The sequence below is a fragment of the Archocentrus centrarchus genome, unplaced genomic scaffold, assembly GCF_007364275.1.
Source record: "Archocentrus centrarchus isolate MPI-CPG fArcCen1 unplaced genomic scaffold, fArcCen1 scaffold_53_ctg1, whole genome shotgun sequence".
NCBI lineage: Eukaryota > Metazoa > Chordata > Actinopteri > Cichliformes > Cichlidae > Archocentrus > Archocentrus centrarchus.
The window spans coordinates 860,934-888,732 of NW_022060275.1; the positions used below are offsets into that span (position 1 = coordinate 860,934).

General features: G+C 43.9%; 1 protein-coding gene and 1 long non-coding RNA gene across 2 annotated transcripts; one reads left to right on the top strand and one right to left on the bottom strand.

The window, feature by feature from the left end:
* Positions 1 to 598: 598 nt before the first annotated feature.
* On the bottom strand, positions 599 to 6,523 carry LOC115777454 (uncharacterized). The gene is made up of 4 exons (XR_004019627.1): positions 6,380 to 6,523; positions 6,154 to 6,222; positions 3,335 to 3,406; positions 599 to 710 (listed from the first exon to the last, which is right to left on the bottom strand). It is a non-coding gene; the product is annotated as an uncharacterized LOC115777454 (long non-coding RNA).
* An 11,807-nt stretch (positions 6,524 to 18,330) lies between these two features.
* LOC115777453 (hepatitis A virus cellular receptor 2-like) lies at positions 18,331 to 21,086 on the top strand. Its single transcript, XM_030725361.1, has 3 exons — positions 18,331 to 18,562; positions 19,297 to 19,650; positions 19,888 to 21,086. The coding sequence occupies exons 1-3, from the start codon at positions 18,502 to 18,504 to the stop codon at positions 20,058 to 20,060; spliced, it is 588 nt and encodes a 195-aa protein (XP_030581221.1). The 5' UTR covers positions 18,331 to 18,501; the 3' UTR covers positions 20,061 to 21,086.
* The last annotated feature ends 6,713 nt before the right edge of the window (positions 21,087 to 27,799 follow it).

Genomic DNA, 27,799 nt, shown 5'->3' on the forward strand with positions numbered 1-27,799 from the left:
AATCTGAATCTCAGAAACAGATGAGACACTTCAAAATTCCTACCTAAACTATCCTCTGCTTTCAGCTCATTTCACTTCTGTTACCACCTGTCATACTGTAATATTCCACGTACCAGTGGCCACCTTTGGGACTGCAACACAGAAAATCCCTGCAGCACTGACTGCTCACAAAACACTTCCAAATATAAAACAAATATTCAATGAACTTGGTATCATGCACTTTATTCTATGGAGAGTTTACATTTGTAAAAGTGACTCTTATGATGTAAAGTTTGTGGGTCAGCGAGCAGAAAGCCTAATGAGCATGTGCAGGAAGCTGGACGCTATGGAAACAAGTACAGCCTGTGGCAGCCATGAAGTCGGCATATCAAGCTACCGTCCACCAGAGGGCACTGTTTTGCTCACAATTGTGTAAAATGTATAAGCAAGAATTCAAAAACTTTTCCTCTCACAGCCTGAAATGAGTACATTAAAAGAGATAAAAATGACTCTTGTAACTGAGCATTTGTTATCTTAACAAAAGGAATTGAACAAAATTTGCTGATAATAGAAAAAAGCTGTTTGGCGGTTTGAATCCGATGGCCCATCGAAGCTGAAGGGAATCCCAGTAGAGATTGATTTGGTGGGAACCTAGACGCTGCTGGTGGTGGAGACTAAGCTGGAGGCTTGGCAGGAGCTCTTGGGTGGGGAATGGGTGGAGGTGGGTGAATCTGGAAGAATGACAGAGAAGCAGTGACAATGTAAAGCAGAGTGTGACAGCGTGGGAAAGTGGAGGGGATGACAAAAGAGACAGAGGCCAAACACCTGGGAAAGAATGCAGAGCACTGATTTCAGATCAGCTTCATCCAACAGACCCTAAACTACAGACACACACTAACATGCAGCTGCACAAGCTGAAAAAATCTGTGAAAAATACGTCTGCGTGTGTGTCACTGTGAGTCTGCATTTGAATTTGAACTGTGTGTCCCTGTGTGAGTTGCCTAACCTTCATCAACTGAGACCAGCTTTAAACCACGTGCATGCTGAAGAGAAATCCACCAATCAATTTAAAGTGTGATGTACCAATCAGAATGCTCCTCTACATTTAAACCCACCAACTGAAAACAGCTGCCCAAAGCTGTCAGCTGGACTACATTAACTGCTGACTTACAGCCGCTCTGTGGCAAATCCCTGTTTAATCTGCCTCGGTGCACCTGTGTGTCTCCCTCCCCTCAGCTCCAGCCAGTCTAGGCAGATAGCTGCCCCTATCTTCTCTATCAGTTTCTTTTCACTTCTTTTATGCTTCTTTTCTTTCCTTTACGCTTTACTCTCTTTTCAGTTCCCCTATCACCCCCGTCCTGTTTCTTCATCCTTGAGAACACAGCCTAAGGAGATAAGAAACACTCAGTGCATCAGGGGAATCCCCCAGCAGCCTAGACCCATTGCAGCATAACTAAGGGAGGGTTCAGGGTCACCTGATCCAGCCCTAACTGTAAGCTTTATCATAAAGGAAAGTTTTAAGCCTAATCTTAAAAATAGAGAGGGTGTCTGTCTCCTGAATCCAAGCTGGGAGCTGGTTCCACAGAAGAGGCCTGAAAGCTGAAGGCTCTGCCTCCCTTTCTACTGCTTCCTGTAGCACTTATTAGTCACAGGAGACACAGCACTCTGAACCATATCAAATTACCATCAGTGAAACAGTCCCTACAAAAGTTTCACATTAAAAGTCCCGGAGCCACTTTATCATAAATGTGCTTTGTGTGAGTGTTAATGTGTGAGTCTCAGTGTTGTGATTCTGTATCATGTCACATGGTATTTTTAACTGTGATAAAGCCATTGAAATAAACTGTGTGCAAAACACAGACAAATCTCTCCTCCCCCACAGAGCTTACAGGAGAAAAGGACAGGAAATGGCTGTTGCTGTGGTTTTACTCTGTCACCTCCGTCATATGCTGCTTCAACAATTCTGCTTTTTGTATTCTTAAAATATCAGGTTTCTTGCTGTTAATGATTGCCTGCAGGTGGTCCTCTGTTACTGTGGGGTCTTTACCTTAGAATATAATGTACCTTGAGGCAACAGTTGTGATTTGGTGCTTTGTAAATAAAGTTGAATTGAATTAAGAATAAAAAAGCTTGAGAGGTTGAAAAGGACACACACACACACACACACACTGTAGTATTTGAAAAAGATGAGAGCCTTATCCAGCACAAGAAATGATAGTCGTTATGATGTTAGCAAGCACTTTAAAACATGTCCATGTGGGGAAAAACAGAGAAAAATTATTCTATTTAAAAGAAAGTGGTTACTAGATGTAACTCTGGTTCTGTGACTGCTCATGCAGACTCCCAAAGAGTTGGTGAAGGCTCACTTCAGACCTCAGTTCTTTGATTGGTACGGTGTTTGTGACTGAGGATGCTGAAAGTTTGGTACTTTTTCCCCAGCACTGGTTATACTTCACACTCATGCTGCTGAAGCATTTCCTGCTCACTTTAAAAGCAAACACTGCCTCTGGTCTTCTTTTATCTGCAGCTGGACTACACGCTGCACAGTGAAATACATACAAAGGCCATCACTGCAGACACTACAGCTTATAAAAATGCTGCTAGTGGACAAGCTGTGTTTTAAGAGAATAATATTGTTTTCCCATGTAACGCTATAAAAAGATTTCTTAGTAACTGGCAGCAGACTTCAGCTGTGATCATCTTTCATGGTTTGGTTAGTTATATTTAGTCATTAGAAGAAAAGTACACATTTTACCACAAGGTACAAAAGAGACACACACGACACACACTATTATCAGCACTGTAGTTAGAGATCCCTCTTTAGCATCATATGTCACTTCGGTGGAATAAAACAAGATGAAGCAGCAGTTTGTGGTTTCTTGAAGTTAAAATACTACTGTAGGACACTTCACACACACTCCATTTATGCTTCTACAAGTTACCTTCATGCAAAGTCCCAATGTTTTCTTACCTTTTATTTAATATAAGCAGAATAAAGAGTTCTATTTATGCAGTCACCACCATGTGTTGACTGATTTCAGCTGTGGAGCTTGATGAAAGACTCTGTAGTTATGATGCATGTTTATTATTTAAGTTTAAAAATGCAGGTTTTCATCCCAAAAAGCTCCTCCAGTGTAGATGGTAACTGTTCTATATTTTAATGTTTAAACTGAATTTCAGAGCCTGCTGCTGCTTTTTGTGGCACTCTGCTGTAAAAACTGAATGTTAAATGTACACAATTATGAAAGTTACTGTTCTTTTGCCGTCTGATTGGACCTTTGATGCAGAAACATCAGCCTGCTGGACTCCTGTTCACATTCTGAACCATGATGGAGACAAAGCAGAACAGCTGTACCTTCAGTTTGATGTGATGTTTTTGTCTTTGCCTTTTTTCTCACAGTTGCGTAGAGGGAAGCTGGAACACTGTCTGCTGAATAAAACAGATGTCACTGTAGACTCTACAGTCCTGCTGATTCTACTGCTTATTTTCATTATCATACAAACATTCTTTACATTAGTTATATTCATTTTTCTGCAGTATTCACATAGGACATAATGGGGAAACAAATCATTACAGTAGCATGGATCAGGTTATCATTGCAGACAAAAATATGCCCAACTGATTGGCTGGAACAATTTAACAAAAATACATATTTTATAATTTAATATAGCATAAATGCCTAATAAGTCATGTTATTTATGTATTTTATTTGTTTTGTGACATGTCACTCAAAAACATTTTCCCTCCCTATAATGCTCATGTTCACTGTCAACAGCGACCATGAGCAGATTTCAGAGAAAAGTAAATACACGAGGTAACAGATAAACGTCATCGAAGGACTGAACCTGGGAGGACAGGTGATGGGCCTGCAGCTATGGCCAAGAACACAATTAATTACATAAAACAATTGATTTTGGCTGCTTACTTTAGGGGTCACTACTGCAGCTCATCTGGTCTAATTCATGCATTTATTACTTCTAGGGTGGACTATTGTAATTCATTATTATCAGGCTGTCCTAAAAGCTCCCTGAAAAGCCTTCAGCTGATCCAAAATGCTGCAGCTAGAGTACTGACAGGGACTAGAAAGAGAGAGCAGATTTCTCCCATATTGGCTTTGTAACGTCTGGGTTGTGTTCGGTGGTGAAGAGGAGGCGGCGGGCAGCCAAAAAAACGCACAAGCACACTGGCACTGAGAATTTCAGTATTGCCCTTTTAATAAATGTAATCTTCACAACCTTATGAAGCCCGGTTGAACGGCTGCTACATAAACACACATGAAAACGAGCAGTGTTCATACAACCTGTAACGGTACAAAAAATAAGGAAAAAGGAAAAGGTCCGCCTCAATCCAAAATGTCCGTCTGCAAAACACATCTCCCGCGCTCTCTACTGAGGAGCGGTGGGTGCACACTGGTGACATCATCAACACAAAAAGACCAGACTGTCGTAAAGAGACATCACAATTACGACTGTTACAGCTTCTCTTCATTGGCTCCCTGTTAAATCTAGAATAGAATTTAAAATTCTTCTCCTCACATACAAGGTCTTGAATAATCAGGCACCATCTTATCTCAAAGACCTCATAGTACCATATCACCCCAACAGAGCACTTCTCTCTCAGACTGCTGGCTTACTTGTGGTTCCTCGGATACTTAAGAGTAGAATGGGAGGCAGAGCCTTCAGCTTTCAGGCCCCTCTTCTGTGGAACCAGCTCCCAGCTTGGATTCAGGAGAAGAATTAAAAAAAACTGGTCTAATCTTTGCCAGCTGCCTAAGATGATAAAAGCAGGACTTAACCTGGCGATATAATTTAAGATTACTATCAATTATAAAACCCAAATTTGAGATGGTCTGCTTTAAGTAAGATGCCAAGGGCCCCAAATCAACAGGGGATGTTGCACAAGAGCTGCGAGGACAAAACACCATTACCTCTGTTTTCTTATCATTAAAATTTTAAAAATTTAAAGCCATCCATGCCTTAATGTCTTCAAGTCACAACAGTAGGGGCTTGATCGAAAGAGCGCCTTTTTTCAGAGGCATGTATATCTGACTGTTGTTTGCATAAAAATGAAAGGAGAGCCCATTTTTTCTAAGTATTGAGCCCAAAGGAAGCAAATAAAGTGAGAAAAGCAGGGGACCAAGGACTGAGCCCTGCTGAACCCCATAGAGCAAGGGAGCAGATGAGGATTCAAAATCAGCTAGTCTTACAGACATGGTTCTGCCCGACAAGTAAGACCTAAACCATTTTAATACGGTGCCAATTGAGCCGAGTTGGTTCTGTAGGCGAGCTAATAAAATACTGTGGTCCATCGTGTCGAACACTAGTTAGGTCAAGGAGAACAAGAACAACATATTCCCCAGAATCATTTGGCCTGAATATATCATTAAAGACTCTCACTAAAGCAGACTCCGTGCTGTGCTGGGTTTTAAAACCTGACTGAAAAACCTCCTTAATTTTGTGTTCATCTAAATAGGGCTTGACTTGAGAAAAAACAACTTTCTCTAAAACCTTTGAAATAAAAGGCAATTTAGAAATAGGCCTAAAATTTGCTAAAACAATTTGGTCAAGGCCGGGTTTCTTAAGAAAAGGATGCACCACAGCGTGCTTAAAACTAACAGGAACAATACCTGACAGCAAGCTACTGTTTACAATAGCAAGGATAATCTCTCCTATGCTGGAAAAAGCCTCCTTAAAGAACTGAGGAGGAGCAGGATCACAAGGAGAACCAGATGGCTTAATATGTTCAACAATTTTATGTTGAGGAAAATTATTTTTAAAGTGTTCCACGATAGGTAGACGCAGATTGGCGATGCTTTGCCCATATGTACATCTGAGAAACTGCCTAGATACCCAATGACATTAACCGACCTGATGCCATTTAACTTGATTAGTTGCAAAATTCTCCTTCAGCTGTTTCTTTTTCATCCAACTTACTTTCCCAGCCTAATTTCTAACAAAGACAGACAAGGCTGAGGGATGGCTACGATCAAGCAGACACAGATATGTGTGTTATTTTTAAATCCTCAGAAGGTTAAAGACTTTGTGAGTATGATAAAAATGTTTGGAGGGTACTCACTGTTTCAAAGCTGCTGTTTTCTCAAAGGTTTGGAATGACACAGAAAAGTTTTGCAGCAATAATGAAGTAAATCAGCAAAAAAAGAATATAAACAATACCTCTGCTCCGTCTGCTGCCACATGTGACAGCAGGGAGGATGTCACCTTGTGCAGCTTCTTCTTGATCAGCTGTAGTAAACCAAAATGAACAGCATTATAATACAGTGTACAATCTGGTGTCTCATCTTTGTTGATGACATGTTTAAATTCAGAGATCATTTAAGATCAAGTTCTACATTATTCTGAAAAACAAAACCTGAGACAAGTCCAGAAGTCTGAGTCTCACCTTCTGGTTTTTTAAGAACACAATGTTTCACCAGCAGAACCAGCAACACCAGAACTGCACCAGCACAGACCGTTCCAAAAAATGACAACGCAGAGAGAACAGGAGGCGAGAGTGATGGAAGAAGAGTGATGCAATGAGGAGAGGTGGGTGTAGGTGGAGGTGTGGTGGTGGGTCTCTCTAAAATAAAGCAAACACAGTCATTAAGTTCTGGTCACATTGTGAATGTTGAAACCTGCAGAAACACAGACAGGTGAGTGTGTCACCTGTGACAGTGATCCAGCTGGATGGAGACTCTCCATGACCGCTGATGTCACACTTGTAGAGGCCTTCATCAGACCTGGAAACATGCTGGATGGTCATGTGACCTGTAGACTGCTTCCCGATGAAGACGCCGTCTTTATAGAAAGCAGCTGGGAGGTTGGAGGGAGTGGTCTTTGTCTGACAGAGCAGAGTGACGTCATCTCCCTCCATCACAGGGAGGACAGGACTCTGCAGGATCACTGATCCATCTCAACACAGAGACAAACTACAGCATTTCATCCATTTACACACAGCTTCATCAACACTAACTCCACACACTCAGCTTACCAGAGACTGTGAGCTTAACCATGTTACTGATGGCACCCTCTCTGGACTCACACCAGTAAACTCCACTCTCCCATGTAAAGATTTCACTGATGTTACAGGAAGAACCAGCTGATCTTCCCCAGTCATTGCCGCACTGAGTCCTATTTTCTTTGGTTATATTTCTCCTCAGAGTCCATCCAGCAGAGCTGTCGTCCACCTCACAGCTCAGAGTCACAGAGTCTGTATTAAAGAACTGAGAGCTGCTGGGACTCACAGTCAGACGAGCTGTGAGGGTTACAATGAAATTCTGTTAAACTACTTCATTGTTTTGAGTTGAAATCATAAAAGTTAAATCAAGTGCAGCTGCCAAATACATTGCTCAAAAAATTAAAAGAATACCCCCCCTGAGGAGAAATGGACTGGGTAATGTGTAAGGAATGAAAGGATTCCACATCATTCTGGTTGCGTTCTATAACCAAGACTAAAGAAACATATTATTACTCTGGAATCCGCGGTTTGACTAGGGTCCTTCAGCTGAGGAGTGTGATCCCCATTAGGGGAAATATCTTTTCTGTCTGGCAATCCAGTGGCACCAGATCTCCACACGATGTTGCAGCCAGAGCCTTCAGGAGTCCCGTTGTTTAACCACCTCACTCGGCTTCCACTACAGAAGGTGTGTCAGTGAGGAGTTCCTTAAAGTATTCCTTCCACCACCCAACTAAATTCCTCAGTTGAAGTCAGCAGCACCCCACCCACACTATAGACCATAGAGTAGAGTACCATTTTCTCATTTCCTGATAGTTTTCAAGGATTGCTTTGAGGAAAGTCTTTTCCATGGCCTCACCAAACTCCTCCCACACCCAAGTTTTTGCTTTGGCCACTGCCCGAGCCGTCTTCCGCTTGTCCTGCGGAGTCCCACAGGTCAACCAAGCCTGATAGGACTCCTTCTTCAGCTTTATGGCTCCCTTCAATTCACCATCTGGTTCGGGGATCACCACCACGACAGGCACCAACCACCTTGCAGCTGCAGCTCTCAGCAGCAGCCTCAACAATGGAGGTGTGGAACGTTGTCTATTTGAACTCAGAGTCCTAAGCCTCCCTCCGAATAATGTCAAAGTTCTGCCGGCGGAGGGAATTGAAGATCTTGTGGACTGGGGCTTCTGCCAGGTGTTCCCAGCACACCCTCACAATACATTTAGGTGTGCTGAATCTGTCCAGCATTCTCCCCCACTAACTGAGCCAATTCACCACCACAGCTCAGCTCCTCTATTCAGATTATACAGCCGCAGATCTGGTGATCTCCCTGTATACCAACTGCTGCACCTCTGACCACCAGTCTGTCAAGCTTATTAAGTTTGCAGACGACATGACTCTCATCGGACTCATCTCAGACGGGGACGAGTCGGCCTACAGGATGGAGGTCAAATGTCTGGCGTCCTGGTGCAGCCACAATAACCTGGTACTGAACGCCCAGAAGACAGTGGAGATTATAGTGGACTTTAGGAAGCACACAGCCCCTCTACCCTCCATCATCCTGACTGACACCCCCATCACCACAGTGGACTCTTTTCGCTTCCTGGGAACTACCATCACCCAGGACCTCAAGTGGGAGCCCACCATCACCTCTGTCATCAAAAAGGCCCAGCAGAGGATGTACTTCCTGCGGCGGTTGAAGAAATTCAACTTGCCAGCAAGGACCATGGTGCAGTTCTATACTGCCATCATTGAGTCCATCCTCACCTCCTCCATCACTGTGTGGTACGCTGGAGCCACCACTAGGGACAAACAGAGACTACAGCGCGTTGTGCACTCTGCTGAGAAGGTGATTGGCTGTAACCTCCCATCTCTCCAGGACCTGTACACCTCCAGGACACTGGGGCGTGCAGGTCGGATCACAGCCGACCACTCTCACCCTGGGCACAGACTTTTTGACCCTCTCCCCTCAGGCAGGAGGCTACGGTCCATACGGACCAGAACCTCCCGCCATAAGAACAGTTTCTTCCCCTCTGCTGTTGGACTCATGAACAATAACCCTAAGACTGTTACCACCACCCTCCACAAACGCTGATGACCCTATGTCTATGCACCTGTCTGACTGCACTGATGTACATATTAGTGGAATATAGTCTACATTCTTTTATCTTTTAATTAGTCTCTGCACTGTATATTTTGTAATTTTGTAATATTGTGTTATAGTTATAGCTCTAATATCTCTGTATATTTGCAATTTGTATACTTGTATATTGTCTTATAGTTTTTATACTTATTTGTTTTTTTCTGTACGCACGAAGTACCGCAGCAATTTCCTAATGCTGTGAACCTGTTCACCCATATGGCAATAAAAACCTTCTGATTCTGATTCTGATTCTGATTCTGATATGATTACAAAATCGATCATCAACCTGTGTTCTAGGGTGTCCTTGTGCCACATGCACTTATGGACATCCTTATGTTCAAACATAGTTTTCATTATGGACAAACTGTGGTTTGCACAGATGTCCAACAACAAAACACCATTCGGGTTCAGATCGAGCAGGTTGAGCCTCCATGTGGCATGCCCCCGAACAACATAGCTCCTGGGATCACTGGGACACACAGACCCCTCTACCATGACAAGGAGGTGATTCACGGTGTACGGCTATCCCAGAAGTTTAATTCATTTGATCCTATACTCTGAATGAAAAGTGCTCTTTTAAGTTTTTGAGCAGCATATATTCAGAAATTATGTTTTAAAATCCTTAATAGTGTGTTTCATTTTGCTTTACAGAGTTCCTGTAAAGTAACAATGTCAATAATTTAAGAGATTTAAAAATCTTCAACGACTAACCTCCGTTTGTTGTGCAGCTCGGCAGTGAGATCAGAACTGCAGACAAATGAAACTTGGGTTTATTTACATAGAAAACATGATGAAAATGCTAAAGTCACAAGTGCAGTTGAATACACACACACACATATATGTATGCTATTTTTACAACAGTTCTGCTCATGTTATATTAATCAGCTTATTACTTGGAGGTTTCTGATCTAGTGATGCTGGTATGTGTAACCTTTTCTTGTCTGGTGACACCCACTTGCTTAGTGCTCTTATTTCTAGCATACTTGATTACGATAATGTCTTGTTCTGAGCAATCCCTGACTCTACCTAACTCAGAGCATTACAAGTTTCTACAGGTTCCTGCTGAAGATGGTGAGAGCTCCTCTGTAGACCTGCAGTTTGTCTCATAAGGTTTTTTTAGGCTGATGTAAATGTTTCATGCCTTCTGTCAAGAGGTGGTGATTAAAATAGAGAAATTCAAACAAACAGTGAGAATCTACTTACAGAACAGACACAGCAGAGATGTTCGCCTCATTGTTCCTCTCAGTAATCTGCCTTCTCTCATCTATTGCTACTGACACTAAATAAAGCCCACCCTCTTCCTCTGTGTGTTTTTTTCTTCTAAATATGAACGTTTGTGTCATGGTTCCTGTTGGGTTATTTAAGGACCGCCTGGTGCTCACAGTCCTTATCAGATCATTGCCACCTAATCAGCCCCCCCATTTACCTTACGAAGAGTCAGTGTCTTATTTGCTTCCCAGTGAAGAAATTCAATTCAATTTTATTTATATAGCGCCAAATCACAACAAACAGTCACCTCAAGGCGCTTTGTATTGTGGGTAAAGACCCTACAATAATACAGAGAAAACCCAACAGTCAAAACGACCCCCTATGAGCAGCACTTGGTGACAGTGGGAAGGAAAAACTCCCTTTAACAGGAAGAAACCTCCAGCAGAACCAGGCTCAGGGAGGGGGGGTCATCTGCTGAGACCGGTTGGGACTGAGGGGAGAGAAAGACATGCTGTGGAAGAGAGCCAGAGATTAATAACAATTAATGATTAAATGCAGAGTGGAGTATAAACAAACTAAATAAGGTGAATGAAAAGAAACAGTCTATTGTGGGAACTCCCCCAGCAGCCTAGGCCTATAGCAGCATAACTAAGGGATGGTTCAGGGTCACCTGATCCAGTCTTAACTATAAGCTTGATCATAAAGGAAAGTTTTAAGCCTAATCTTAAAAATAGAGAGGGTGTCTGTCTCCTGAATCCAAGCTGGGAGCTGGTTCCACAGAAGAGGCGCCTGAAAACTGAAGGCTCTGCCTCCCATTCTACTCTTAAGTATCCTAGGAACCACAAGTAAGCCAGCAGTCTGAGAGCGAAGTGCTCTGTTGGGGTGATATGGGACTATGAGGTCTTTGAGATAAGATGGGGTCTGATTATTCAAGACCTTGTATGTGAGGAGAAGAATTTTAAATTCTATTCTAGATTTAACAGGGAGCCAATGAAGAGAAGCCAATATGGGAGAAATCTGCTCTCTCTTTCTAGTCCCTGTCAGTACTCTAGCTGCAGCATTTTGGATCAGCTGAAGGCTTTTCAGGGAGCTTTTAGGACAGCCTGATAATAATGAATTACAATAGTCCACCCTAGAAGTAATAAATGCATGAATGAGCTTTTCAGCATCACTCTGAGAAAGGATGTTTCTAATTTTAGAAATATTGCGCAAATGCAAAAAAGCGGTCCTACATATTTGTTTAATATGTGCATTGAAGGACATATCCTGGTCAAAAATGACTCCAAGATTTCTCACAGTGTTACTGGAGGCCAAAGTAATGCCATCCAGAGTAAGTATCTGGTTAGACACCATGTGGGGCCGAGTACAAGAACTTCAGTTTGATCTGAATTTAGAAGCAGGAAAGAAAGACTGCTGAAGTCAGATGGATCCACCGGTGATCTCTCTGCTGCACTTACCTGCCAAACTTTTTTTGTTCCAACCTCTGGAGACTACCATGACCTCAAAATCAGATTAACGGCTCATTCTTACCCGGACTCCCATTTCCCCTTTCAACATCCATACCCAGTCCTGTTGAGCAGAAGTTACTCTTTCACAATTTCCTGCAAATGTAACTTTTTAAAGACACTGGTTTTTTGTACATCTGCATCATCTTCATGTATTTTTGTGCCTTTCTCAGTCTGCTCTCAGGACAGGGAATGGTTGCTCTGCTGCAACACTAAATGTGCGGCCTGAGGACTGTCTACAACAGGCCCCAGCATGCTTTTGTTAGATATTTTACCCACAGTGAGAGTTAAATGGGTATCATGAATGAGAAGTCATGATAGTTGCTTTGTGGCTTGTTGTTTACATGACTGAGATACATCTAGGAAATGTGGAGCATTTCCGTGTGAGGTTGCGGAGGATGGGAGTGCTGCAGTCGGTTCAGGGGCGATGTCAGAAGTGGTTGGCTGACACAACTGGCAAGCATGCAATAATTATGTCTTTCCCCGTGAATGTAGTGCAGTGGTACAGGGGCAGAGACGAGGAGGACACTGAAGCTGGCCGGCCTACAAAGAGACAAAAACCCCTGTAAAGTAATTTAGTGTTAAGAGCGCCGTATCAATGTGTGTGGGCTTTAAACGCTTTGCTCAGTAAGACTGGAAAAGAGCTGCTATGTTAAAGGTCAGAATATTTGAAAGCAGGAGGGAAATACAGGAGAATCTGATGGGTTATATTCAAACACCATTAAATTAATGTTTACATTTTATTACTACAGTTTTACAGTGTTTAATGGGCAGAGCCCATGAAGGACTTGTTTACCTGTGACTGATATGAAGTCCACAAGTACAAACAGGTGTCCTGATTTATAGATTAATACTTATGGAACGAGAAAGAGTTAAAATTTCATCTAAAACTACTCTTCAGGGAAACAGAAACATCAGACGCTACTAAAAAAAAAAATCTCTGTGGAAAAGTGAAAATCTCTGACTTACCTTTCATTAGCGTCAGTATTAAACATCATAGCGGTTTTAAAAGTCTTAACATAAACACCTCTCTGACAGCCTGGTGGGAATTCTTAAAGATAACAAAGTCTTCACTTATCCCATGTGAACTGACACCCATTTGGAACAATCCAGATATATGTCAGAAAAAAACAGTACTGAACTTCTCAACATGGCAAGAGAAAGGAATAAAGAACTTAGAACATGTTATTCACGATGGGACCTTTATTTCATTTGAAGAACTTATTTCCAAATATGAAATTAGCAATAGCAAATTTCTCGAATACCAGCAGTTGAGGTCTATCATACAGGCAAGGTTTAATTTAAATAATTTAAAATTAGAAACCCCTGTACTGGTAACAGAATTTCTAAATCTTTATACCCCTAAATTACTATCAAAAATATATAAGTTATTATTAAAAATTAATGATTCAATATCCCTCCCAACTACAAAATGGGAGCGAGATCTTTCCATTAACCCAGAGGAAAACTTCTGGACACAGATATGTTTAAACACTTTCAAAATGACTAAAAGTCCGAATTTACAACTTATACAATACAAAACTCTCCATAGAATACATTATACAGGACACAGGATGTTCCAAATGGGCCTCAGAGACACAAATATATGCACCCACTGTTCAGGCAACCATACTGAAAACTACATGCATGCAGTTTGGTCTTGTACACCTGTTCAGAGGTTCTGGCAGAGGATATGTGAGGAATTATCCACATGTTTTAATTGCGATATCCCAACATCACCAAAACTGTGCATTCTAGGCGATTTAAGTGAATTAAACATGGAAACAAATATATCACACATAGTTCTTACTACCTTATGCATCGCTAAGAAAACTATCCTCATGAATTGGAAATCAAAAAATGATTTATGCGTTACTCACTATAAGAATCTACTTTTAGACCACATTAGTCTGGAAAGAATGTCTGCCACCTCTAAAAATCAACTGGCAAAATTTGAATCTCTCTGGTCCCCACTGATCAGCTCCATCGCATGATGGGGGTGACGAGCTGTGGTCTGGTTTCATGGCGCACCCGGTAGGTGGCTGGGGGTGGGCCGGGGGGGCCTGGGTGTCTGATGGCTCTGGCCTGGAGGCGGTGGCTACCGTTTTGTGGTTTCTGTGTCCGGGCCCTGGTTGTTGGTGGTGGGGACTTGGATGGTGCTCTTATGGTCGTGGGGTGTGGGGCTCGGGGTCCCGTGGTGGCGGTGCTGGCCCCGTCCGGGTGGCCGGCTTCCTCTGTGGGGGCCGGGGTGCGGGGGTCGGGGCCCTGGTGCCCGGGGTTGCCCGTTTCGTGGCTGGGCCCCTCCCTGCGCTGGAGGGGTCTGTGCCCCCTTGGGCGCGCCGCCGTGTGGGGTGGGTTGGCTGTGTCGGGGTGTCTGGCTGGCATTCCGGGATTCTGGGTGCCCTCCCCCATGGGGTGGTGGGGCGCTCAGGTGAGGGAGCAGCAGTTGCCCCACACGGGGCCGGTTGGTTCTGACTCAGGACCACTGTGTGCGTGTGTGTGTATGTGTGAGTATGTATGTGGGGGTGTGTGTCTGTGTGTGTGTGCGTGTGTGTGCGTGCATGTGTATGTGTGCGTACGTGCGTGTGTGTGTGTGTGCGATATTTGTTGTCCTTTGTATGCATGTGGGTTGTGTGTTGTGTCCTGTTTGCAGTGGGGGCAGTGGGTGCCGGCCTGGAGTACGGTGGCGTCCTGGGGGTGCGGTCACTTCAGGCCCTGGACCTGCCTTCCCTGGGCTGCGGGGGGGTGTAGGGAACTGGGGTGCCTAGTGAGCCAGTAGCTAGCTGGCTCTCTTCCTCCGGGGGGTAGTCCTCTGCCTCCCGGTCATATTTATCCTGGCCCCTCCCCTCCTCCCACTCAGTTTAACATCACATTATGCACACATAGGTTCTCGGGGGTGGGGGGCTCGTGCTGCAGTGAGTAGGGCCATCACCTCGGCTCTGCTCGCTGTGCTGCGTGATGTCCCACTCCTCCTTTTTTAATTGCATTATACAGCTCACAACACATCATAGTACATATAGGGCCTTGGGGGGCAGGTGTGTCACACAGTGGTTAGTGGGTGGCACTGCTGAGGTGGCCCCACTTGTCTGTTCACTGCTGCCTGCACCTCAATTTTATTTACATTTTAGACATTGAGGGTCTTGGGGGGACAGTGTGGATGGGCGCTGTTATTCAGTGCTCATATTACATCTGTCCCTCCAATTTTAAAAGCACTGTAGTTTTCACACAGCCATACACATTCTTCTCAGTACATACATTCACATCACCCCCCCAACACGCTGGGTGGGAGGAGGGGGCGGGCGGGCCTTCTCACACCCCAGTTCCATGCACCCCGCCTGGGATGGGGACTGGCTCATTGTTCGGGGCTGGGTTGGCTGCTTCCCTGGGTTGCCGCTGGCTTGGTGCTGGTACCCGCTCTCCCACATTAGGTGTCCATGTATGTTACATGTGCGTATGCATGAGTGTGTGACTGGTGCATGCGAATGTGCGTGCGTGTGTATGTGCGTGTGTGTACATGAGGGAATGACTGGTACGTGTGTGTGTGTGTGTACGTGCGTGCTTGTGAGAGTGTGTGTGTGTGGACAGCTGGGCCTGGGTTGGTGGCTTGCCAAGCCTTGGCACCGGTGGGACACGGAGGGTGGGAGTTACCCCTCCCTACCGCTCCACGCTGCTCCCCACTGGTCGTCACTGCCGCCCCTGGGGTGTGGGTGCCCGTGGGTCCCGGGATGTGTGGCCGGATGTCTCGGCATGGTTTTTGGCCTGCTCCCTTGGCGGCCGTGGCCTGGGGGTGGCTTGGGCCTCTTTGGCGCGGGGGGGGGCTCTGCCGGGTGTCGGGCTGCTCTCGGGCGCTTGGGGCCTCGGGGGCCGCATGCCTGGCTCGTGCTGGGGGTGCCGGCCTGCCGGGGGGGGTGGGCTGCCCGTCGTCTCTGGCTCTCTGGACTCTAGCCCCTGGATTGTGGGGGTTCCGTCTGTAGCCTCCCTCCTTCCTCTTCTGGGGAGTGTACGCGGTTGCCATCGGGATGTGTGGCCCCGAGTCTTCTGAGCTCCTGTGCTGTGGATGGCCTGGGTCCCCTGGGTCCTTCCCTATCTGCCTCTGGATCGCGGGGGGCATGGTTGCAGTTTCTCGCCCTCATTATCGAATACATTGCATGACAAAGGCGCATACACACACATTACTACAAACAATAAACTTGTGTGTGTGTGTGTTTGTGTGTGTGTGTATATGTAGGTGCATATGGGTGTGTGTATGGATGTGTGTGTGTGTGTGTGTGTGTGTGTGTGTGTGAGTATATCAACCCCTTTTATTTTTTTTATTTTTTTTTTTTATTTTTTTTCTATCTCCTTTCTTCCTTTTCTCTCCCCCCCCCCCCCCCCCCCCCCTTTTCTCCCCCCCACCTCTTGTTCTTGCCCCTTCCTTGTTGCCTGTCAGACTTGGCATGAATAACTAAATAAAAAGATAAATAAATAAAAATAAAATTGCAAACATTAACAAGAAGAGCCTATAGGAAACATATAGAGCTGTTCTTGTCAAAGCAAATATGTTTGGTACATCAGTGCATTCGGATCATCATTCCGATTGTGAAAGATGCCAGACATGACAGGCTAAAAAAAAAAAAAAAAAAAAAAAAAAAAAAAAAAAAAATCTACTTTTACTCTCCATCACCACAGAGGTCTGACCCAGAGCCTCCAGGAGGAGTGACACTATTGTCTGGAGCAGGGTTATTATAGTTAACGAAAACGAACGAAATAACGAAAACTGAAATCGCAAAAACATTGTCGTTAACTGAAATAAATAAAAACTACAATTAAAAGGAAAAAACGATAACTAACTAAAACTGTATTGTGAGATTAAAAAAAACTAACTAAAACTAACTGAAATTATTGTGGATTGATCATTTTTGCGCTCTCCGAGTTTAAGCTGGGAGCGCCGTCGGGCAGCTGTTTGCTTGCGTGTGCACGAGAAAGCGGCAGAGTCGGTTCAGAGCGGGTCCACGCTGCCGCAACGCTGTGATGAACCTGTTCAGTCCTTGTGCGTTTCCGTCTAATTTATCAGTGAGAGAATAACAATCAGGAATAATAATCAAAGCATCAGTATAAGGACTCACAAATGTCAGCAAATTCCTGGAGGGAGACTGCTGTCGGAATAGACGTGAGGAAATGAAGGAAGTGGAAAAACAGGGACAAATATGTTTGCGGCTAAAAAACTGAGCACAAAGAACGAGGACCAAAAAAAGTCCCAGCTGGCACCGCAGCACACGACCACAAGGTAATTAACACATACAACACACACAGCTACACAAGCATAAATGTGGACATGAGGTCGGACACTTCCGTAGGTTGTGTACAGAGGCTGCAAAGACCCTGTAAGTTTAATCAGCAAGCATCTAACCAAACTAGCTCCAAAACAGAAGCAGCTTCAGGTGGTGAGAACATCAGGATGCAGCTGGATTTGACCTTTGACTCCTTCAAAGAGTTTGTTTTTGTCAAACTCCACATGTAGCTGTTGTTAATCTACTGCACTGACACTGGAGTTTATTGGGAGTTTATTGAAGAATTTATTGAGTTTGGGAGTTCATGTTTTTCTTTGTTTCTCCCTGTTGATGTTCATGTGTGTCCTAATTATTACACATTTAGCATGTAGTGCTTCTGTCTGTGAACTGTTGGTTGTTGAATATATTTCTTTATGGTATCTTTTGTTGAGTTTTTATTACACAGTAGTCACTTTTGCGCATTGAATCTTGTACCTAACAAAGTGCGAAAATACTAAAACTAATACTGAAACTAACGAAACGAAACTAAAACTAAGCATTAAACCTAAAATAAAAACTAATAAAAACGAGCAAAACCACTCTGAAAACTAATTAAAACTAACTGAATTAGAGAAACAAAAGTAAAAACGAACTGAAACTAAACGATAATGTAAAATCCAAAACTATTATAACCCTGGTCTGGAGAAAGAATCGGTCAGTTGGAGCTGATCTCATACCTGTTGATCCTTTTGGGATTTTTCTGAGAGTCACTTACCCACCCTGTAACCATGTGATCAGCCAAACTTCACAAAGTTACCAAGGTTACTCCCACCACCCACTGGAACACAGGATCCTACACCCATCTGAGGATGTTCCCACTGATGTAAAAGGGAAAGAATGGGAATACACACACACACACACACACACACACACACACACACACACACACACACACACACACACACACACACACACACACACACACACACACACACACACACACACTTGGCAGAAGCAGCATCTGCAGCTTGTAACTGATAAAAAGCGAGTGGGCTGCAGCAGGATCCTGGCTCTGTTTTTGTTTTTAAAGAATAAATTGAATCCCGGCTCAGCAGCAGGATCAGGACAGGAAGTCATTCCCTCCGTCTCCCAGCAACACTCCACTGAACAGCCCTGACAAAAACAGCTGTGGGTGATGAGTGAGTATCATATAAAACCCTGTTAAAGGAACTTTATAGACTAAGTGCTGCAGCTCTGTTTTCTTTTTTCTTGCCTTTGAAAGCAGCCTATAGGCTGTGATTCAGACACCCATTTCATCATCCCAGCTATGAGCTCCTCCCTCAGTGACATTTAAATAAGAGCTGTTCTCAGAGTCAGACACTGTAGCTTTCACAGCTTTGTAGTATTTATTCATTTAAACACTGAAAATTCAGAGGCACCAAGATTAAACATCTAGACTTTAATCTTTAATCGGGAATGGCTGCGTGGCTGATCTGGAGTCTGCTGTCTGCCTGCCTGCTGGTTTCTGCCTCTCCAGGTGAGTTCATCTGCTGCTGGGGAAGTTACAGGCTGTGGTGGACGGAAAAGAAAAAACTCCCATCGTCTTGTAGCTTTATCTAAGTGAGGAGAAAGTGTGGATATTGAAAGGGGATTTATGGTGTGGATTTTTAACCTTTGTGAGGTGCTCATGTTTAATTCTACTCCTGCAGCCAACTCATTTTAAAAGGCACGACTTTTACTGTGAATGTGAAATATTCTTATTTCCAGTTTGCATGGTGATGGCTCAAATTCCATTACTTGGATAATGGGACAAACACATGAGTCAGAGCCCTGAATGGAATTCAGCTTTAACAGCACAGGAAAAGCTTCTGCATCATTTAGAACGAAAAGAGGCCAGAATAGAAGTAAATCTATTTGAGGGGAAATGATCAGTTTTTTGTTTATAATGCCACTGAAACAGGAATGTGGATACACGTCAACACCTTTTCTAAGTCTGGAAGATGTGAGTGTTTCCTCTCCACCATTTTATCTTCTCTTTAAGAAACTACTCAGCCTCAGTGGGTAGACCTAAGGACCAATTACCTTTGATATTATGGGGAAAATCTTGGGGAAAAATGTCTCAATTCTAAGGTTGTTCTCAGGATTCTGTCATGATTATTATTTGAAAGCTTTTGTAACTAACCTGAGAAACAGGTGAAACACCTTCAGTCATTAAAGTCTTCATCGTTCTCATTAAAGTGACCCCTTTAACCTCACTGCTCTGTGCTTCAGAGCAGGAAAACATCACAGCTGAGTCTGGACAGAGCGTCACTCTGCCGTGTCGAGCTTCAATCAACAACATCAAAACCTTCGAGTGGAGCAGAACTGACCTGGGGAAAGAATATGTGTTTCTGATCCGGGATGAGGTCCTTACTGCAACAAACCAGCATCCATTGTTTAAAAATCGGGTGGAGCTGCAGGACAGACAGATGAAGGATGGAGACGTGTCTGTGATTCTGAAGAATGTGACGGTTAACGACAAGGGAATATATGAGTGTCGTGTTACGCTACGAAATTCACGCAGGAGAAGATCTAATCTGAAGAATGACCCCATCTGCATCATCAACCTGAGTGTTGCTCCTCCAGGTGAGTGAGCAGAGTTCAGTGTGTCTGTGATCAGAGGTGAAGCTGCTTCCTGGTTGTTGATGTTTGTTTCTAAAGATGTTGTTGATGAGACTTTGTAGAAAGCAGCTGGTCTGAGTGATGTGATCAGAGTGCAGTAGATAATGTCTGACAGCAGTTTGAAGAGGAAATGGATTCTGTTCTGTTCTTCACTCATCACCTACCTGACAGCTGACACCTCACACCTGTTTCTACCTGCAGGTCAGACACAAGGACCCACAGAGGATGGAGGATTTTTTGGACTGATCGTTGGTCTCTCAGTTGCTGCTGTGCTTCTTGCTGTTGCTGCTGTTGCTTTTGTTTGCTACAGAAAACATAAAGACAAAAAGAGTCGGGCTTCATGCTCGCCTCCTGATGACCAGCAGCTGCACTGAGAGCCTCCTACTGCTGTTAATGTCTCTGTGAAGGACATAAAGTAGTTTTTTTTATGGTGTAAAGGAGTTCAACTGTTTATCTAGTGTGTGACACCAAAGAAAAATCCAAAAGTGAAATGGCTGTGATGTCAGTTAAAATACACAGAAACAGGTAAATCTGTTTTCAAAGTTACTGTTCGACTTTTGCTAGATCCAGATTAGGCTACGTTCACACTGCAGCCTGACGTGACCTAATTTCAATTTTTTTGCCCTCTTGGGTCCTGTATCCGATCTTTTCAAATGCGACCTGTGTCTGTACGGCCAGGTCGTATTTAACCGACATACACGTCATTGATACTCGACAAACGTCGCTATTCTGCGTCCCGTTACGTGGCGGCGGGAAGGATAACAAACTTACGTCCGTAAACATTGAGCGACTGAGCAAAAAAAAATTGGATTTCACAAAAAATCGTACTTGGGTCACTTCAGGCTGCAGTGTGAATGTAGCCTTAAAATCGATAACTCTGATCATAGATCAGTTTGAATGATCTTTACCTTGTGACGATATTTTGCTGTGTGTGTTTGCTCCTGCGCGCAATGTTCAAACATTCTGCTTTGTTTTAATTGGAACCTGTGAGTCTGCACATTGTGAATATTATTTTAAATGCTGTTCTTTATAAGAGAACAAAAACAACTCTCGGTACTTTTGTTGATTCCTAACGTGAGCCGACGGCCCCACGGCCCGATAACGGAGATGTGAAGTCCAGTTCATTTTATTGACTCAAATAGTCACTGCTGGTGAATGTTTCGCAGTGTTAATGTGATTATAGCCAAGTTTAAATAACCATTATACATTTTCTGCATCACCAGATGAATACATGCATATTTCTGTGAAAATGTGACTCACAGTTTGCACTGCAGTAAGTAGCTGGACTTCATTTGCACATATTAAATGGATTCCTGTCAGCAGAGACTCTATGAAGCACCTAAAACATGCTGTAAATAAAATCATCCTTCACCATGAGTCACCATGGTGATTTAATCATGCAGGAAACTCTGGCTGTAATCTTAACATGACTCACTAACCCAGTGCTTCTCAAACAGTGGGGCGCACTGCGAGGGGGGGTTACGTCTTTTTTTTTTTTTTTGCCTACTCTCAGCGTAGAGCGGGTTCCAGAGCGTAGAGCGTAGAGTTGGGGGTGGGGGCGCAAAAGGTTTTCTTCTTCCTGGAAGGGGGCATAACAGAAAATAACCGAGAAGCACTGCCCAATAATTTCACTTTGTAGTACCTCAGGCAACATACTAGTGGATAATAGTAAATCAAGTGGGTAGCCCCTTAACTGGCAAGGGCCTGGTGACGGGCCGTTTGTAGTCCCTTTTATATGGCAGGCTAGACCCTCCCATTTTTATTGACACGTCATTCGGCCAATCATGTAACTGGCTGCACCAAATCACCTGACAAAGCTACGTGACGCCCTCTGAGTATTATTGGCTCTGGGAAACCCATTTCTTAACATGATTGGCCGAATGAGGTGTCAGTCAAAATGGGCGGGTCTAGCCTGCCATATAAATGCACTTCATTCGGCCCGCGGACCAGACGCAGCCGATTAATAGGCTATGAAATGGGTTGTTCAGAGCCAATAATAACCAGAGGGTGTTATGTAGTTGTTTCAGGTGATTTTATTTGCTGCCAGTTAAGGGGTTAAACAAAGAGTGGACTGACTCAAGGAACCACTGAAGGAACCTCAGAGTAAAAGAAAAAAAAGATAAAACGTGGTTTGGCAGTGCCTGCATGCATTGAATTTATAAATGAAACCATGAGCCGCAGAAGTTCAGCCTGACTGTTTAAAACATCAGGATTTATGGAGGAGGTCTGTGAACAGCTGCTGCAGGCTGAACCTTTAGGTCGCCTCTGTCAGTAATGCCTGCATGAAAAACTCAACAATAAAACTATCAGTTATCTGCTGAACAAAAGCCTCAAGTGTTTTCTTTCCTTCTTCTCAGAGTGCGTTTGTCTCAGACCGAAGTGATGTCCTCACCTTGCTCCCTCTGATGAACAGCTCCTAGTTTTTTGCTTTTAACTTCAAAATAAATTATGTTGAAGTGGGGAGGAAATAAAAAAATCCGCAGTAGAGATGGCTCATCAGGGTTGGAGGACATTAAAGTTTATGTTTTGTAAAGGGGACAGAAATTTGGAATACAGCCGATACAGCCACAGCTCCACAACATTTGTTTCCACTTTTACAATGGCATTTGGCCCAGACTGCTCTCGCTGGATCCATGTGAGGATTTTTCAGGCAAGAAACCAAGCTGCAGAAGTGGTGCCCTTTAGACTCACAGTTGTCTGCTGTCTGGGAATTTTCTAAATGAACCATTTGTGAAACAGAAACTTTGCTGGAAAGTCCAAAAACTGCAGATAAAAAAATTACACGACGAGCTGGGGGGGTTGAGTTTTCCACACAGAACAGGGAGCATGTTTTATATTAAGCTGTTTCCCAGTTCCCCTGTTTTCAGGGTTCACACAGACCCTAAATCTCCAGCACTACACTCACTATGATTCAAATATCTTAAAAGCTTCTTTAAAAGACAAATGTCTCAGTTCATCAGACTGCCTAAAACAACAAGTGTCAGACATGTGAGGTGATTAATGTGCGTGTACTCTAATTGCTCCCTGACTTGTTACGTCCGCCTCGTCACATCTGTGGGAACACTCAGATAAACAATTGTCTCTGGGTGATTCACACGGAAAATACTTGTCTTTCATGTGTTCCTGTAGGATTCGGGTTTCGCTCTGGGCTCAGAATCCAGAAACGTGTCTCCTGGCCGCTCCTTGCTGGTTGCCTCCTCCCCCCTACCCCCCTGGGATGGGGGTGCCTCGGGGTTCCTGGGTGGGGCTGGGTGTTCTGGCGTGGGTGCTGGCCTGCCCCCCTTGGGGGTGCGGTGCGGGGCTGCGTTGGCTTCTTCGGCGTGGGGGGGGGCTCTGTGGAGGGTCGGGCGGTCCTTGGGTGCCGTGGGCCCGGGAGCCCTGCCGCCGGCCAGTGCAGGGGGCTGGCCGCTGGGGGGGGGGCTGGCTTCTCATCGCCTTGGGTTCCCTGGAGCCCTCGCTCCTCGACTGGGGGGGCTCCGTCTGAGACCACCCTCTCCCGTCTGCTGGGGTAGGTGTGCGGTTGTCTTTGGACTGAGTGGCCGGGGGTCTTCCTGGCCCTTGGTGGGCTGCTGGTGGCCTGGGGTTCCGGGGGCTTTCCATACCTGCCTCTGGCTTCTGATGGGTGGAGCTGCAGCGTTTTGCCCTCATTGGTAAGTACGTTCCATGACACAGACACAAACATGACACAGACACAAACGCCCACTCAATCACAACTCAACAAAATTGTTGGTGTGCGTAACATGCTTTGTTAGTTTTGTTTTTCACACACAAATTTATTTTTGCAAGTATTGATAGTATTTTTTTATATGTTAAAGTGATGAAGTATCTGATTAATAGACTTGTGCTCTTTCCCCTTTTTTTTTTTTTGCTTCCTTTCTCTCTCCCTTTTTCTTCTCTTTATTTTCCTCTTCTTCAGCCTGTCAGCTCTGGCTGTTACATAGTATGTGGAAAAATAACTCAGATAAATAAAATAAAGGGTTAAAACATCAACAAGAAGAGCCTATTGAGAACCTATAGAGCTCATCTTGAAATAGCAAATATGTTTGGCACAACAACGCATTCAGATCACAGTTCTGCTTGCAAGATCTACCAGACATGACAGGCTTAAAAGAAAAAAAAAAAAAAAAAAAAGAAACGTGTCAGCGGTAAGAAGGAATGCCACATGTATTAACATGAAACATAGAGAGTACTGAGGTTTCTGTAATAGAAGCACAGAATGCTGCCCTCATAGTTTGACTAGTGTTTAATCAGGTCTTATAAACATGCATCCTCATGAACTTGGAATTAGTCCATTAAAATTACATAATTGGATTTTATGTGCCCACCTGCTCCTCCTCCTCCTCCCCTCAAGCCTCATATCCTGAAGTGAAATCAGGGCTCTAACACACAAAAACATGCTTATTCATTCCCAACATTCCCAATTACTTATTGTCAGTTTATTAGACCTGCGACCCTCCCGTCTCCAGATATCTGAAATCAGCTAAATAACAATAACAGCCGGCTATAAGCTAACACTGCACCACTGTATGAGGGTTTATTTGGTAAGCGTCAGAGTCCAACGATGTTAGATCCTCTTCAAAGAAAGTTTCACTAATGCCCGCTAACATCGGCAGTCCAGGACATCCTCATCCTCACCATCGCTGTCATCGGACAGAAGTGAGCGTCACTGTCTCATCAACTCGTATCAGACTCCTCTCACAAGCTTTTATAGCCTCCTCCAGCTAAACACTGAGTAACTATCATACTGACAGCTGAGGGAAAAAAGCAAACTGGCAGTCTACACTCAGATGAATAGTGGCCACACTTCTGAAGTGACTTGGGGGTAACAACATAAAATATTGCAAAATATTTAATTATCACACTTATTTTGAATCCTGATTGATTGATAAGTGCTGATATTAAATATAATGAAATATAGTGTGTACAAAAATGTGCTTATACTCAAACAGTAGAAGAAAGAAGCTGTGGGGTACAGTCTAACTGTAATGTTTCTGATATATGCATTTGAACTGGCAGGCATAAGAAAACAGAATCAGGTCTGCAATCTGGAATCTACTGACATCTAGTGGTGAGATTGTATCCTTTAAGAGCCGTGTTATATACCTGAATATGAGAAAGAGTTAACCCCATGGGTTCATGTGGTCAGTGTGAAACCACATTTTATCTATCCTGCCTCGTGTCAATGGCTGATGTTGTTGGTGGTGTAATGGTATTGGAGATATTTTCCTTGCACACTTTGGGCCCCTCAGTACAACATGAGCATCATTTAAACACCACAGTCTAACCTGAGTGTTACTGCTGACCACACCCACCTCTTTATAACCACAGCACCCCCGTATCACACGGCTCTACTCATCTCAAACCTGTCCTGAACATGACAATTCAATTCAATTTTGCAAAAATCTCATCAAACTGTTGCCTCAAGATGCTTTATATTGTAAGGTAAAGACCCTACAACAATACAGAGAAAATCCAACAGTCAAAACGACCCCCTATGAGCAGCACTTGGTGACAGTGGGAAGGAAAAACTCCCTTTTAACAGGAAGAAACCTCCAGCAAAACCAGGCTCAGGGAGGGGGGGTCATCTGCTGAGACTGACTGGAGCTGAGGGGAGAGAGACAGGACGAAGGACACACTGTGGAAGAGAGATTAATAATAATTAAATGCAGAGTGCAGTATAAACAGACTAAAAAGAGGTGAATGAAAAGAAAGAGTGCATTATAGGAACCCCTCAGCAGCCTAAGCCAGGGGTCGGCAACCCGCGGCTCTTTCAGGCTTAAGCTGCAGCTCTGCGCGGCTTGTGGAAGTAAATTATAAGTATCCAATTGAAGTACATTATATTTTTGTCAGTTTGGTTTTTGTTGTAGTTCTAAATTGGAACATTATTGTGATCTTGAAATTTTATTTATTTGTCTATTTATTTATGTATGTATGTATTTTTGTTTCTCAATATATGCGTCACTCGCAGTAGCCGCTGCCGGCTTCCACTAGCATTTGCGGCTCTCAGTGTTTTTTCCGTGGAAACCGGGTTCAAATGGCTCTTCCCGTATTAAAGGTTGCCGACCCCTGGCCTAGGCCTATTGTTAAGTGATGACGTAAATTCCATTTCCGGATCCAAACAGTCACGTGATCAATATGCCGCAATGCTCTTTCCCTGGTTATTTTAACCCATCCAACTCGAAAAAAACACACTCAGCTGTCATTTTAGCGATGAGAATGAGAAGCGGAAATGGCTGCAGTTGATAAGGTATGTTACAATCATCTTTAATAGTGCACAGTAATTGGTTATGCCACTGCTGTTTATTTAGGAGCATTTGGACCCGGAAATCACGTCAGACTTGATAGACCGGATAGCAGCATAACTAAGGGATGGTTCAGGGTCACCTGATCCAGCCCTAACTATAAGCTTGATCAAAAAGGAAAGTTTTAAGCCTAATCTTAAAAATAGAGAGGGTGTCTGTCTCCTGAATCCAAGCTGAAAGCTGGTTCCACAGAAGAGGGGCCTGAAAGCTGAAGGCTCTGCCTCCCATTCTACTCTTAAGTATCCTAGTGCAACAGGTGTGTTTATAAAGATAAGATTTATTTGTATTTCACCAAAAATCCATCATCTGTTGTTTGGTTTTGTTATTATTTTTCATATATATGTATTTGTTTTCTGTATGTTTATTCTGGGAGCTTTTATTTTTTTGTGTGACCTTTTGACTTCCTGTACGTGTCACTTCCTGTGGTTTGGCTGGAGGCGCTGCTGATGAGAGGTGGGGGGCTAAATACAGTAAAAGTGTTAAAAAACAGTTCAAAGCTTGCTTGTTATACTCACAGACCACGTTGTGGATGTTCTTAATGTGAACCGTTGCTTTTTTCTGTACAGCACTTTATTATGACGTGCTAATGTGCCGATCTTCAGCTAGGCATGCAGGCCGTTTCTCATGCAGTTTGCTGTAGTGATGAGAAAATGAAGCTTTTGGGAAGCACTGAACCACTTGAGCCAAATGGTTCGAAAATAGGTTCATTACTCGAAGCTTCAATTATAGCGCCCTCTCCTGGAAAAGTGCAATGCTTTCAATTACACACACTCACACACCTCAATGATCTGAAGCGTCTTTGCATTGTTTGAGGCGCACACGTTATGACCAAATATCATGATATCAGGTTCTGTTTACAAATAAAGATGGATGAATGTGTGTGTTGTGTTATTGAGCAGAGTGCTGGGATAACATGGCATTAACTGGCTGTGCTTGTGTAACTACCGCTTTTGCGTTAATCTTGACACGACAGCGTCCGTCATCACGTTGAAAGGACGAGCCAGCAAAGGTTGTCTTTAATTCATAACTCAGCAGTAACTGTTATAACAACGCTAAAACTGTGTGAGTATGAACCTGCTGACTGTCTCGCTCCTTCACTCGTAACCAGTGAATCACCTGAACCAGTCAGCTGATTCATTCCGAGAACGAAGCAGTTGCTGCTTCGGACGTCATATGTCACGTGATTTTTTCCGTCCTGAAGCTTCAAGCAGTGGTTCTCTGGAATTGTAAGCCCAGGGTTCAAAGCACATGTCGAAGCTTCGGTTTCCCACGCTCATCACTAGTTTGCTGGTCCTCTCTCTCTTAAAGGTGTGCATGAGGAGGCCTGATGTCAACCAGCTGCTGTGCTGTTTTTTTTTTCTTCTTTATTCAAACAGACAGACAGACAGCTTTGGGAGAATAAACCTGTACCAGCTGGCTAAGAGACAGTCGACTCCTTCAGTTCTGTTTACACAGCACAACGCAGAGAGGTCACCGCCGCCTAAAGTGGAGAGGCAGAGCGGGACCGGTTACACTAGGAACCACAAGTAAGCCAGCAGTCTGAGAGTGAAGTGCTCTGTTGGGGTGATATGGGACTATGGGTGACTGGACCTTATAGGTGCGGAGAAGGATTTTAAATTCTATTCTAGATTTAACAGGGAGCCAATGAAGAGAAGTTAATATGGGAGAAATCTGCTCTCTCTTTCTAGTCCCTGTCAGTACTCTAGCTGCAGCATTTTGGATCAGCTGAAGGCTTTTCAGGGAGCTTTTAGGACAGCCAATGAGCCAACAATGAGTTCAGTGCTGTGATGACAACTGTAGCTGAACAGTAC